At 38.0% G+C, this 15,476-nt stretch overlaps 2 protein-coding genes across 7 annotated transcripts in view; one reads left to right on the top strand and one right to left on the bottom strand.

Moving 5' to 3' along the window:
• The window catches only part of ntn1 (netrin 1), a 328,369-nt gene that overhangs the window by 223,376 nt on the left and 89,517 nt on the right, over positions 1-15,476 (top strand). The gene's annotated exons all lie outside the window — the stretch shown is intronic.
• stx8 (syntaxin 8) overlaps positions 1-15,476 on the bottom strand; it is a 107,363-nt gene that overhangs the window by 45,273 nt on the left and 46,614 nt on the right. Inside the window, exon 7 of one of the 3 annotated variants that reach the window (XM_016991293.2) lies at positions 9,651-14,891. The exons of the other annotated variants lie outside the window; for them this stretch is intronic. Coding sequence (XP_016846782.1) covers positions 14,857-14,891 — 35 coding nt within the window. The 3' untranslated portion in view covers positions 9,651-14,856. Of the gene's footprint in view, positions 1-9,650; positions 14,892-15,476 lie in introns of those variants that run through there. 3 annotated transcript variants of the gene reach the window in all.

Raw genomic sequence — 15,476 nt, 5'->3', positions numbered from 1 at the left:
GCCTTTTTGTAATGTTTTTGTGTGCAATCTGTTTAGAAGAACAAAAGGTGATGTACACCATCTTGATATGCAAAGAGATGACCTCATCGGGCTGTTAACCCAACTAAAAACATCCCACGCAAGAAGATACACTGGGTAAAAACAGTTGTTTCATCTTTGAATGACATTAGCAACAACGGGACATAAATGCAGCCTTCAATACATAGGTAGAACATGACAAATAGATTTCAATCTTACATACAAAGTTTAGTCACGTTGAAAAGTATAATTTCAAACCAATGTTTCACATTTTCCCCATTATGCTCAGACTAGGCTGAGACTGATGAATTCATACAACAAAAGATTCTTTTAAATGGTGACAAACAATGAAAAAGAAGACAGGATGGCACTGTCAGCCTCCATGAGAATTAAAGAACAGAAGCCACACATGTTTCCCTTCGAGTTTGAAACTTTTTTTTCTTTTTCAGTTTCAAAATGAAGCATAATTTAAAAGAAATTGGAGATTCTTTTTCAAGGTGTTGTTGCTGTTGCTCCATAAAAGACATTCCTATTTGCTTTTTATATTAACATACTTTTATTTTAAGTATCTAAATATTAAGTATTATAAATATTTCCATAGGAATAACTGGGAATACAAAAATCAAAGAGACAAGAAAACAGAGTAAGTAGGTTTTCTAGATGGCAAATACATTATTTCAATCCATTCTATAGTGAGCATACATTTTTGCATAGGAAGGATGTACCACCCATCCAAGTGAACTAAATTCATTAGAATACAGTACTGTACACTTAAACAGGAGAAACTCTTTGTCCTTTCCAGCAATGACTGAGATTGCACATTATACCTATTATTGTCTTCATCATCATCACCATCATCATTTCCAATAAGTGTTCAGTGGAATGCCACTTAAGGTATGCAATTTACCATATATATTCATGGATAAGTTGACCTTCTGTATGAATTGAGGAGAGATTTCGGGCCCAAAATTATGGGTTTTGATATGACCTGTGAATAAATGGAAGGTTGCTCTGTGGAGAGGGGAAAGTGCCGCCAGGTGCCCCTTCGGTATCAATTTTCCTACACAGGCACTCAAAAAGGCCAAAGGTGGTGTCATGGCAAAGACAATAAAGGAGATTAGTGATAAGTCAACCCATGTTTTTCAAGGTCAGTATTTTGGACTAAAACTTCTAGATTTATACATACACATATAAATATTTATGTCACTTTGTAATGTTTATTTTGTCTGATTGTTCACAGAATCTCAAAATATTACAGTACTAGAGTTACTTGAACGGAAGCATCTTGTGAATTTTAGAGCTCAGGACAGTGAGTCAATGCACTAAGGTTTTATTTTTCTTTTTTTGCTTGAATATTTTCTTTTACGATATTTACTGACTTTATATTTGTGAGTTACTTAGGGAATAATATTACTGGGAGACCTTTATAAATTATAAGTGTGAAATATTCTCCTTCATGCCACAGTTAGGATTTAAATACCTACATTGATAATAGGAGAGGGTTTTTAGGAAAGTCACACTGTTGGGGCTGGAAAAACTAGCCTCTCTTTGCCCTTAACAGTGACATCATTATCTCAAAACCCTTCATTTCAATGAATTAGGCACTTTTAAAAATCTCAATGCAAAATTCTAGTTAGAGAGAGGAAATCATTTTTCCTTATGACTGGCCATAGATACGGGCTAGAGTCCATACTAGAAACATTGGCCATAGGTTCCTCACTTTTGCAAAAAAATGTGTTACTGATCATACATGTTAACTTGGCTTTTCTACATTTGGCCTTCAGCATTTTAGTCATTTGAATTGGCACTTGAGGCCAAATCAAGGTAAACAGACAGATTGTTTGTTCTGGTTATTTTAAAAAATCCCCAAATAAATAAAGAAACCCACAACCACCTCCTTGAAGGTACAGATCTGGATCTCTTAAGCAATGACAAGTTTGGCTAGGATTTGAGTACAACATTTTGATATCAAGGTGGGAAATTGTACTCATGAAATGGTTTCAAATTTATGACCTAAAATAAACACAATATTTTCAAGAAGTCCAATACATTGATTAAAAGCAAGCACAGCTAAAGAAACAAAGAAAAACCAGGAAAGTATTATTACAGCCATCTTAGGGCCAACTTCATTTTCAACATTAATACAGTGGTCCCTTGGAATCCACAGTGTATATCCAAACCCATGGATGCTCAAGTCCCATTTAATACAATGGCATAGTAAATTGATGTCTGTTACATATACATAAAATGGCAAAATCAAGATTTTCTTTTTGGTATTGGGGGCGGGGGGGGGGGGGGAGGATTCAGTGGATGCAGAAGATTGACTGTAATATTCTGTGATAACATATCAGTCAATTACTTCCCTAAATAAAGAAACAGGAAACACAAACATAACACTGCAACATGTTGAAGAACAAGACAATAAATGGGGGTTGCAACAGTTACGTTTTCTATACAACAACTAGCTGAATCTTCACAAAATATTGTAAAGCCAGCTATGGCAGTACAATATTTCATTTTGTGTTTTCTGTTTCTGGATATCAGGTGCTAAACCAGCATGCATCCAAATATTCCAGAAATACACTGAGGTGGGTTTCAAAGTCCACATACATAGGAATAGAGTTATGTCAAAATTAGGTAAAAAATTAAAACAAAATAAAAATAAAACAAGCTGACCTTTTATCACAGACTGAATGGATTATATATTTCTGTACCTTGCATCTCCTAAGGACAGGAAAAACAACATTCCGCAGTCTATGCAAATAAGCATTAAAAATATTATTCAAACAGGTGGGTGAAATGATATATCTTGTGCTTCCTGACAGCAAACATAGGATAAATTGCCATGCTGTTTCATCTTACGTAGGTCTGACTGCTTATTTCTCTAGCACATAACTACAGTTCTCACAGAACTGTTCCCAGCACTCAGCAGACTATTTATAGCAGCTGTTATATGAAAATTTAAAGAGTATGCTCATTGGGATTTTACCATTTGTGTCAGAAATGATATATAGTTTCCAAGGAGTTCCCACTGGGAACATGACTCTAATGTTCAGCCAATATGAATGGAACTGTTATGGAAGATCATGCGGGGGAGGAAGACAATGTCACAACCCAAATCCTCAATGGTCTCAACACAGCCACTCACCAACTTTACACTCTTCCCACTCCCTATCCAGACTGATAGTATGGAGAGAACTGGGGGGGGGGGGGGGATCCTCAGTTTATCAGGCTTCTCCTGGGAATCAGCTGTGCATACATAGATACATCAGCACACAAGTACTATATTCAAGGACAATATACCCAGAATAGAATAAAATGTTCTGACAACTTTGCTATGCAGGTCTGTGATACTGGTGCTGTGTTATTTTCTTATCAGATATGTCACAAAAGTATGACAAAATTAGAACATGCTAATTTTCTGACATCTTCTTGACACAAACAATCAGGTACTGTCGATAAGAGATGCTATGTACTGACAGCATCAGATTTTGAGTTGATCCAGAATATTAATTATGAATACATCAGGATGACGTGCCATCCCCAGAAATCTTTCTCATGAACCCTCAACACGTTCGATAAAAAAAGAGAACACACACACACAGGCGGAGTTACAGACCTCCACTGAAATGATCAGCAAATGCTTCAGCAGGGAGAGGTTTGCAAGAATGAATACTTCTTACTCTAAAGATTTGCTCTTCTTAGTGGCAGGAAGAAATTCTCCCTTCAAATCAAATTAGTGGATACACTACCATTGTGCATTGCAGAATAACCAAGAAAAAATTCCTTTACCATATTAGTACACAACCAGGAAAATTCTAAAGTTGTAAATGATTTATAAGTTTTGATCAAACATGCTAGTGTTGAACAAAAGTGCAATACAGATTATGGATATGCCTTTTAGCCATGGCGGCAGGACTTCCTTCCTGTTTCCCAAAGCCCTTCCCTGTCTCCATAGACCCTATCATTTCTCCCATGCTGCCTTGTCCAATCTTATACCAGTCACCAAAAAAAGATGTAAGCTTTCTAGAACTGTTAATTAATAACTATGGACCTTGGCCTTCTGTAAATCTTTTGCACTTTGTACCTTGCTCACGATTTCAAGCAGTTAACCTAAGACAAAGGCGGCTTGACACAACTTAAATATCAAGTTTTCCAAAAACATTGGGACAGATACTCTACTTTCTCCCTTCATGTCTGGATTGAGATGGTACAGAACTTAAAAACCTGCAGCCTTGATTCTGGCTAGCATAAAAGCAATTCACCCAAAGACTAGGTGCCCCGTCATAAGCATTCTTGTACACTTTGTCTCATCAACATGCTCTCTGAGCAACTTGGAAATGTCACTAAAACTACACAGAATGGATTCAGCAGGCAACTGAAATGAGAGTAATAAGCAACTCCAACAATCATTCCTAAAGTAAAACATTCCATGACTATTTTCCCTTCAGTATATGTAGATCTAATTTAGTAGCTATGCTGAAGGATACTTTTAGCTATATTTTTTTATCATCCAGCTTTCACAGCACAAATCACTACAAGAAAACTCCCACAAAGCCTCAGTAGCCAACTCAGTATAATATGAGATGAGTATTACTTCATGCAATTTGTAAAAAGTCTCTTTAAATCTTTTTGCTGAAGCAAGTACAAAGGACACATTTAGCATTTTTACAGTGCAAAAGACATAGGTCAAGCCCTTTGTTTGAATGTCCAAAGCGTAATTCTTACTTGATAAAGAACGTAAAATATTGTATTCTTAAGAAATCTGCCACATGCATACCAGGGGTGAAAAGAGGGCAACAGTCTTAATTCATTTAGACATATTAATGCATCCTCAGCCCCCACCCCAAATGCATAAATGCAATTATGACCTCCCTTGATTGGCTGCCAATGTGATATAAGTCTAAGAGAAATGAACCTTTTCTACTGAGACAGAACAATAAATGGGTTTCCTTGAATACAGTGGTTGAGGAATCCAAGTTCCTGACCTCAAATGTTTTACTAGTAGTGCTCTATGCAGTGGGGAACAATCAGAATGACATCTGCTGAAATGCGAGTGATTTACGATATAATTGGTTTTGCATATGTGCCAAGAGTAAAACTCCTAAACCCAACAAAAATCAAGATTAATTACCAATTTAACATATGAGAAGAGAACTGTAAAATACAGGTGGTGCAACAAGCTCTCTCTGCACTTCTTACAAACTTGTTCTTAAAGTTAGTACGGAGGTCACACCAAGCATACTATGCCTCCCATTATACTTTACTTTGTAAAAGAGAAAGTAACAGTTACTTATCTTTTTCAATGCATATTTTTAGCTGCATAGCTGGGTGAAGGAAGTCACAAGTCCAAACCTTATTGGGAGAGATTCCTTCTGTAGTCTGGACAACAAATTATTAATTATTCCTTCCTCAAATATAATCAGAGGAGAAAGCATGCACATGCATAAGTGCTTATTCCAGATCAATCAAACCAGTTACTTTTTCAGACATAAAATATATTTGTATAATTGGAACTATACCATGCAATCTGCTTTCTCCAATGCCATGTATTGCCTTCTCACTATCCTCATCAAGCCTTCTCTTCTAACTGTAGCAACAAATCTTCAGAAACTGTCTAGAAATTATCATTCCACTTATGATGCAATAGGAACAACTAGAAACCTATAGGAAAATTCAATATCCTACCTGTGCTGGTACAGCTGTACCAGAAACTTCAACTTTATTCTCTTGCTGCAAATGTTTGCAATCATAGGACAGGCCACCTGTCAATCACCATTAAGTTTGGTTCCGCCCATTGTTCAGGGCCCTGGGAGGGAAGGAGCCATTTTTAAGTTAGTCTCACTTGGGAAGCTCATCTATAGGACGTAGACCAGCTCATCCCATAAAAAGCTTCATATTTCAAGAACACCAGGGATATTGACCGTCCGGGGATACAGAACAACAGCACAGAAACATCTGCAAGCCTTGGCTGGTGGGTCCACTCGACACCCAGATGCACTTGGAGTCGGCAGTGGGTCCCAGACCAGCTAGGCTCAGATAATAGACAGCCTGGGAGAGGTTATAAGAGGGTTTTCACAGTTATTCAAAGCTAATCGCCTGTCTCTTGGGGACAAGACTCCTTGAAGATTTATTATTTGTTCGTCAATAAAGACTTTGTTATTTCTTTAAAGACTCAAAGGCCATCTTTTCAGGGAAATTCCTCAACAACCTTTCTTTAGGCACCCTGGCTTCCCGCTGGGCGTAAAGTGTACGTCCTATATAATAGACAGTCAGTTACAGGCCCAGCGCGTGACAGAATACTACCTATGGCTATTGTTTGGATTGGTTGCAACATGAGGCTTTCCCAATTGAGCAATGATGTATGTACTAGAAAAAGACACTGTAATCCTACTCCCTCTAATGAACAGGACAGCATCTGTGGCATAGCAATTAAATATCACATGTTCTCTTTTTCTCTAAGGGTAAATCTACATGATAGATTAAATGTATTAATACCCTAGAGCAGAGTTTCCAACCTGTGTGCCATGACATATTTATCAACTTCAGCGTGTAGGTGTGTTGCACAAGTAGGTGAAATGACTAAAATCTTGGAAATGTATGTTATTATTTTAGAAATGATATATTATACATAGGTTTTTATGAAATTTATGTCCCGATACATTTTGTTATTACAATTTAAGAATGGGTATCTATCTATATATATAAAAAACTGATGGAATCCCGGCACCGAGCTAAACAACAAAACTAAACACCCTCCAACCTCCAAATTTGACAACAGAATCCATCATCCACGCCTCGAGGTTGAAACAACAAAACATCGGGTCATGAACCTCCACGGCATCTAAAAAACACAAACATCCGAAACGCGCCATGTGTGCTTGAGCAAAAAGGACTCCGCGCCCCAACATAACCATCTGCTATACACTGGATGGCACACTAGGGGAGCTTCTTTCCCATGTAATGGCGCCTTCCAGGCTACTTTACACCCTCCCTCCTCGAAAACAAAGCCGGGAGATGGAAAGGGCACTTTCCCTTCCACAAACCTACATCGATAATATCCATCCACCTGAGATGTCACTCACAGGAGAGGGAATGCCCAGCTTTGTCTTTCCCCTCTATCTGTTACCCCTCCTCCCATGACGTCACTCCCTGGCCGACAACGGCCGTTCCTGCGCGCGCCCTGTTAGCTAGCACCGCCCCCCTGGGAGCCGGAGCCACTGCTTCTCCTCCTAGCTGCCTCCTTCCCCTCACTCGCCGCCATCATCATGATCTCTCAACAGAGCACCCTCCTCAGCTTCTTCCCCAAGTCAGGGAAAATGTCAGGCAACCACACCGACGACGAGGAAGTCACAGGTACCTCCTCCAGGCCAACTTGAATACCATTGAATAGCCTTGCACCTTCAAAGCCTGGCTGCTTCATACCTAGGGGACTCCACTGCAGGCCAACTTGAATACAATTGACCAGCCTTGCAGCTTTAAAGCCTGGCTGCTTCATACCTAGGGGACTCCATTGTCGGCCAACTTAAATACCATTGAATAGCCTTGCAGCTTCAAAGCCTGGCTGCTACATACCTAGGGGACTCCACTGTTGGCCAACTTGAATACCATTGAATAGGCTTGCAGCATCAAAGCCTGGCTACTTCATACCTAGGGGACTCCATTGTTGGCCAACTTGAATACCATTAAATAGCCTTGCAGCTTCAAAGCCTGGTTGCTTCATACCTAGGGGACTCCATTGTCGGCCGACTTGAATACTATTGAATAGGCATGCAGCATCAAAGCCTGACTGCTTCATACCTAGGGGACTCCATTGTCGGCCAACTTGAATACTATTGAATAGCCTTGCAGCATCAAAGGCTGGCTGCTTCATACTTAGGGGACTCCACTGTTGGCCAACTTGAATACCATTGAATAGGCTTGCAGCTTCAAAGCCTGGCTGCTTCATACCTAGGGAACTCCCTTGTCGGCCAACTTGAATACCATTGAATAGCCTTGCAGCATCAAAGCCTGGCTGCTTCATACCTACGGGAGTCTATTGTTGCCCAACTTGAATACCATTGAATAGCCTTGCAGCATCAAAGCCTGGCTGCTTCATACCTAGGGGACTCCATTGTTGGCCAACTTGAATACTGTTGAATAGCCTTGCAGTATCAAATCCTGGCTGCTTCATACCTAGGGGAATCCTCTTTATGCCACCTTGCATGCCACGAAGAAAACCCCACTAAGGACTACGCCACAGCAACGCATGGCTGGGCACAGCTAGTCTCTTTATAAGGGGCTGGTTTAATCTCTGGCTTGCTAGTAAAACTGAATTAATGTGTTGTCGAAAACTGAATTACTTTGGCACAAAAGGATGCATATCTAAAATATGTGTCGCCAACGTGAAATAAAAGTACTACCCTATAGGCATCAGACCCTGTTTCATCGTGGATACTAGGCAAAGTCAGATCTGATTAGCACCTGGATAGAGGACCACCAACAAATACCAGGTGCTATTGAGTATTTTTCTATCAAGAAACCGGCAAAACAACATCAGTATTTGTGGGCTAAAAAAGCCCGATGAAATTCAAGGGATCACTATTAGTTGCTAGGTAACTTGAATGCAGATACAGTCACAGACAGTTGAACTTTAAATTTCTTTCATAGCCTAAGGTAATTGTGTGTAAAAGAAGATAGAGAAGACCTAAGCCGCCTTCTTGCATTCCCTTTTTTATTGAATTCCTGTCCACAATATAAGAAAATGGGGTTGAAGGAGAAGCAAGAAGTTTAAGCCTGCCTCTCTTTCTCTCCTTCCTTCCTTCCTTCCCTCCCTTCCTTCCGTTTACCTAGACACGGTGGTTCCAATCCAGAGTAGGGCCACATACTCTGGACTGGAATAAAAAGAATGGGGCTCAGCTGTATACAATATACTAAATGCTTTAGTATGGAATGCCCTCGCCAGCAATTTTTTCATTGCTTTCACTGCGCAATGGCCTCAATATGGGCCAGAGACCAGAATTGGCTTAAGAAACTAATGCCCATTTCCTAAACCACTTGGAAGCCCAGACCTCAAATTATTTTAGACAGACCACATCCACAACCACTACGTGCTTCATTCTGACTTTGTCTGAAATATTTAACAGTGCCTACGTTTCTGCAATGTCTTTAGAGAAAATCTTAATGTACAGGGATTGGGTATTTTTGAGGCAGGGCTTTGATAACACTTGCATATTTAGAGCAATATTTAGTTGCAACCTTACATGACTGATTTTTCCATCCACTGTATTTCCATTGTCTGCCAGCAACCAAGTTGACAAGAAGATTTATATCCTTGCAAACTACTTAAGGTACCCTTTTTAATATTCCAAGTCAGTGATTCTTTTCACCAATGTGTAAATAGTAAACATTAAAACCTAGATCAGTGGTTCTCAACCTGGGGTCCCCAGATGTTTTTGGCCTACAATTTCTAGAAATCCCAGCCAGTTTACCAGCTATTAGGATTTCTGGGAGTTGAAGGACAAAAACATCTGAGGACTCCAGGTTGAGAACCACTGACTTAGATGTTCAAGCACATCCAGAGTGAAATGGATTTGCTAGCAATCAAGAGAAAAATATGGACTGAAAGGAGAAATGAGCTGTTTTTTTAAAACAAAACAAAAAACAAAAAGTTAATTCTGTGCCAAGGTGAGAGTAAGACATTTCCAAAAGTCTTTGAACAAGATTGGTCTTACCATGAAAAAGAGAGAGGCTGTCTCAAGAGACTAATTTGGGACAACATGAAAAGCAGCAAACTGTTTATTATTGTAAGGCATTATTGTTGCTCTTTTTATTGCTATGGATGGGAGAGGTACTCACAGAATTTTCTGACTCATATTCCAAAATAAGCTACCTTTGAGTACATGAGTTGGAGCCGGTGAAGTGGATGGAAGGAATTGCTATTTACTACTCCACCTCAGATAGTAACATGTCTTTAGCAAGTGCTCAGTCCAGGAACTGACCTAACAAGTTTATAATCTTGACCCTGTTATTTTTTAATCACTTCAGAAGGCCAAAACTGTAATACATACATGTGGAAGGACCAAAACAGTAAGGTAACAGTATTTCAACTTCCAGAAAAATGCATTTCATCTCTTTTGTAAGTGATAGACGTTAATTGGAAGCAGCTGGAAAATTATTCATTCTTCCAAAGATAATTACATACACTTATGTGAATCATTAATTTGGGTAATTTAAACTCTTAAAAAACATTTGGAGCTAAGCAAATCAAATCACAAAGCAGGCCTTTTGCTATAGAAGTTTTATGGAAAGATAATTGGAGCCTGCCAGGAATCCCAACAGATATCACTTCAAGACACAGTGATAATGGCAAAAAGACTCGCATATTAGACCCGACCATCTCAAAATCACAACAGAACAACCAACAAAAAAGTATCATGCCCATTTAAATTTATACTCAAAGTAGTCTAAATAAAAATAAACTGTTAAGCATATGTTTTTTTAAAAAAAAAAACAGGAATAGTGGGGGTATAAAGTGCACTACTGAGTCATTTATCATGTATTCTTATTTTAAACATCTCCTTATGTTCCAATTTTAGAAGGGCACTAATAATTTAAAAGGGAAACTCCTACTTGCAGAGGGGTTTCTATGTTATTAGCCAATTTTTGAAAATGCACACAATTTAAAACACAGATCCATATGTTTCTTGAAATAAACAAGAACATGATTCTATTTCAAGATAATTTTGAAAAGGTGTGGAAGGGTATAAAACACAATTTATAAAAAGGGGAGCCAACTCAATCTCTCTACTTCAGTGCTTCCCAACTTTTGAGCCTCAGGTGTTTTGGACTTCAACTCCCAGAAATCCCATCCAGCTTACCAGCTGTTGGGAACTGTAGGAGCTGAAGTCCAAAACACCTGGAGGCCTAAAGGTTGGGAACCACTGCTCCACTTGGAAGACTCCTAGTTTATAAAGATGAGCATACTGCCTAAAATGCTCCTTTTCCAAATGATTCCAATTTTATTTAATGAGATCCTATTTAAACAATGGCAAAAGATGTGTAAAAATGCACGTGGAAAGGCCAGAAACTAGAATTAGACTCAAACCATTCCAAGATGATAAACAAAGGGAAGGCTTGAGCCTTTCTGATCCGAAGCTGAATTTCATAGCATATACTCTTGTTTGGCTTAATGAATGACACTTGGTAACATAACAATCCCTCATTACGGGTAGAACATGATTTATATTTTGTATAGCACACCTTAAAAGGAGCCCCGGTGGCAAAGTGCGTTAAAGCACTGAGCTGGAGACCGAAAGGTCCCAGGTTCAATCCCCGGGAGCGGCATGAGTGGCCGCTGTTAGCTCCAGCTCCTGCCAACCTAGTAGTTTGAAAACATGCCAATGTGAGTAGATCAATAGGTACAGCTCCGGTGGGAAGGTAACAGCGCTCCATGCAGTCATGCTGGCCACATGACCTTGGAGGTGTCTATGGACAACGCCGGCTCTTCGGCTTAGAAATGGAGATGAGCACTAACCCCCAGAGTCAGACATGACTGGACTTAACGTCAGGGGAAAACCTTTACCTTTTACCTTATAGCACACCTTATTATAGTGTGACGAGACTGAAGTCCATGATGGATATAGTAATCACTTTATAAGATGTGCTATCTGAGGAATATGGAATAAATATATATTTCAGATGTGGCTAAGAATACCATCATGGACATCACCACAATACGTTTTTAAAGAGAAAGAGGGAAGAAACATTTATTATTTATTAAGATGACCAAATACAGATGTAAAACACACGAAGAGCTAATAGAGTCTGGATATAATCTAGAATGGTACTGGCATTGAGAGTTGAAAGACAGATTTCTGGTAGAGAGAAAATCGTCTGGCTTTTTAGAGGAGAAAAACTGAAATTAAACGCTGAATGAATAATGAACATGTAACTGGAAAAACGTACCTTACTGAGATATGAACTAGAAACAGAACGAGCCAAAGAATGCATGATTAAGTGGCCCCAATATACAAGTGATAAGATTGAGGTGGGAAAATAAGAGAAAATGTGGACCATAGTGTTAAAAGAAATACTTAAAAATGTTCCAAAAAAACTTCCACAAAATGATGTTCAGATGGTATCTGGCCCCTGCAAGATTAGATAAATTGTACAGAAGAACTAAAAGCACATACTGAAAATGTGGAGGAAAAACCATGAAGGGACTTTCTACGGCATGTGGTGGACATGCAGGTTGGCAAAGAAGGTCTGGAAGCAGATCTAGTGGTGAATGCAAGTAATACATAAATAAATCGCGATACAATTTGAAACCAGAATTCTTCTTACTGGGTATCCTTGATTAGCAAATTAAACTTCAAACTATAGAGCATTACATTGCATGTTCATGGTGGTTAGATTATACACAAAATATTGGAAAAAAGAAACAATTAGCTTCTACTAAAGACTGGATAATGAAGGTATTTGAATTAGCTGAAATTGATAAATTGTCAATACTTCAACAATCTCATTCCCAAGAGATGTAGAGGTATTTTACATGAATTGAGAGCTGTATTGTCAGCAGCACAGGAATATTAACTTGGGATATTTTCAAATTTAGCATCAAGGTCATACACTATGTACATTTCAAATTTTTTAGCTCAAAATAGGGATTCCACCATCACTGAGAAGGAAAAACGAGCCTTCTCGATGCTGCTGCATAAATCCAGTAACTACTGTAGAATTTCAGAACATAAAATGCAGGAAGAGCATTGTACAGTCATTCACCTATTTTTCACATTTTTTACATACACTGCATGCACATGGGTGGGAAAATGGGGTGACCTCAAGAATAATTCCTATGTTTAAATATGTATCCATTTCTTTTGATGTCCTGTAGAATTCAAGCTCCACTAATATCTGCAAATAGGTCTCACTCCTCTCTCATACCCATGCTGCATAAGAAGAGCTTCTGGTATTGGTTATAAAAAGCTCTCCTTCACCCTCCCTTCTCTCCCTCTCTCCTCCCAATACATCCAAAATTATTTTCATTTTTTGTCTTAGTACCTCTACTTGTTTATAGAAGTAGAAAAGAGACTGACCCTGCTCTTCCCAAGTGATTTAAAGTGCTCCAGTGTTAAACTTAAACAGAGAACACAAAGACATTCACTTATTAATCATCTTGCGCAGTATCCATTGGGAGTAACAAAAACATGTAGTGCTCTGCAATCTACTGGCCTCACTTCCTTGCTATGCACAAAGAGACTCCCTTTCCTGCACATATGGAGAATATGAGGGCAAAATGTCACCTCTGGGACCATTTTTGTCCATATTTCTGTCTACCATACGAATTGACTAGTGTCCATCCTAGAAAATTGGTGCTTGTTTCAGAATGCCTAAAATGTGCTTGACAACATTTCCCATATAGAGTTTAAACATGTTTCTCCCAATAGAACAAAATCAATCCCAAGAACTTGAGAAGAGATAAACGAGTAAACTAATGGATTATGTATCCATGATCTGGTGATGTGATGATTCAAGATATTATAGCTAGACCACACACAGAAATAGCAACTTTATGAAGGACATATATCAAGTATAATGAATATGGGATAATCATTTTCAAAACGACACTCCCAAGAACCAACTGCAACTGTAGGCCAATGTCAATGCATATCTCATAGTATTAGGCAACTCATAGCATTGATCCAGGCCAAATCAATGCCTACATTTTAACATATGCTCCAAGAAATTTAACTGAAATCATCATGAGAATATTCCACCGGGCTGAAAAATTAGCATTGGTACACAGATTTACAAAACCGGCTATAAAGCAGATTAATGACCCTTTAGCTAATTCAGTCTGCTTAATGTTGCCTCCAAATTGCATTATAAGTATCCACTATGTACTGTATATTGGAAACAGCCTGTACTTAGGGAAATTCAATGATAGCTGAAGATGAGGAAGAATCCATCAAGGATAAATTCCACACCAGATCAGTTGTTTGTTATCCATAATTTGATTTAAAAATATGAAATGATAGAAAGGAGTTATTTGACACTCTCATGGGTTATCATTCTTTAATTTGACAGAGAAGAGGACTTGTGGCTTCAGTTTATCCTGATAGAAGCTTATTGCATTAATACAAATACTTCACTTCAATACACTCCAGGTTTAAATTAGGGGCAAACAGACTACTATCACAAGATATAGCAACTAACAATAAAGTATGACAAGAATTTCTCTTGGTTCTCTTTCTCTTTTATTTCCATATCAATTACGTTATGTAAGAATTATGTGGGTTCAAATTTTGAGCAGTGACAATCTTGGATGTGTTATTGTTCCTTTATATTTTGATAGCAAAGGTATAATTTTCACTAAACTAACAAGGATGCAGAGTTTACTAAGGAAATTAACTTCTGTATAAAGGAGAATGTAATGATTAATCATGCAAAGCCCACAGAGATTTTTTTGTTTTGTTTTGTTTTTGAGGGGAAAGTAAATTTCATATATGGAAACAAGATAAACAACTCATTGAAAAGCAACACGATTTCAATTCATTGGGACTTGAGCTTGATGCTTAGCTCTCATGAAATGACACTTGGATACAGTTAAGCTGAAACCACCACATTCAGTAAAATCTTTGATGTAAAATCTAAATTTCAAAGAGTTTGGTTGTTCCAGCACTTGAAATGTTTACAAAGCTGATTCATTACACAACTGATGCTTAGTGCAGAAATATGGAAAAATCTACTTCTTTTCTTCTCTGTACAGAATTCTTTTATGAGATTCCTTCTAGCTATCCCTCAAGACACAAATGCATTTCTTGTGAGGGTTGAAACAGAATTGCTTTCCATAGCAATTCATGCTTGATGTTGGCTTTTATAAATGTCTCCTGCTGGAAAAGAAAAGAAAAGAAAAGAAGTGCAAATCACCATGTTCTTGGTGAATTTTGCTAGTTATCTTGCATAGCTGTGAAATCATTTTTGTAATCTAAGATCCTGCCAACCTTCAGCAGTTCTTTAAAAAAATCTTAGTTCAAGATATTGGGATTTGTATTTAATTTTATTCTATGTAATACACATTCTATGAAAAAATATTTAGTTTACGGCAATGTTTTCCATTTTTTATTATAGTCTTTAAGCACATAATATACGATTTTATGTCTCTAATGTATGCCTTTTTGAGTGGGAGGTTTATTAATATTCATCTCAACAAAGATTTTGCATCTCTCTACATCTGGTACAATTGAAGATATTTTCTTTTACTTATTAAGCTACTTGCTGTCAAATCCCTAAATTCAAAAATTCCTTGTCTGCATCCTTTACTTTTCAAACAAGCTCCCCTTAGATTATATATGTACATTACTAGAAGACAGTGATACTTTTATTACTAAACATTTGTTCTTGCTATTAGAAAATTAAGACTCAAAAACCAATAAATAAGTATCTCACAAAGTACACAGAATGGGCTATTGACCACA

Source organism: Anolis carolinensis, chromosome 2 (genome assembly GCF_035594765.1).
Source record: "Anolis carolinensis isolate JA03-04 chromosome 2, rAnoCar3.1.pri, whole genome shotgun sequence".
Taxonomy (NCBI): domain Eukaryota; kingdom Metazoa; phylum Chordata; class Lepidosauria; order Squamata; family Dactyloidae; genus Anolis; species Anolis carolinensis.
This window is presented reverse-complemented; position numbering and strand designations above follow the sequence as displayed.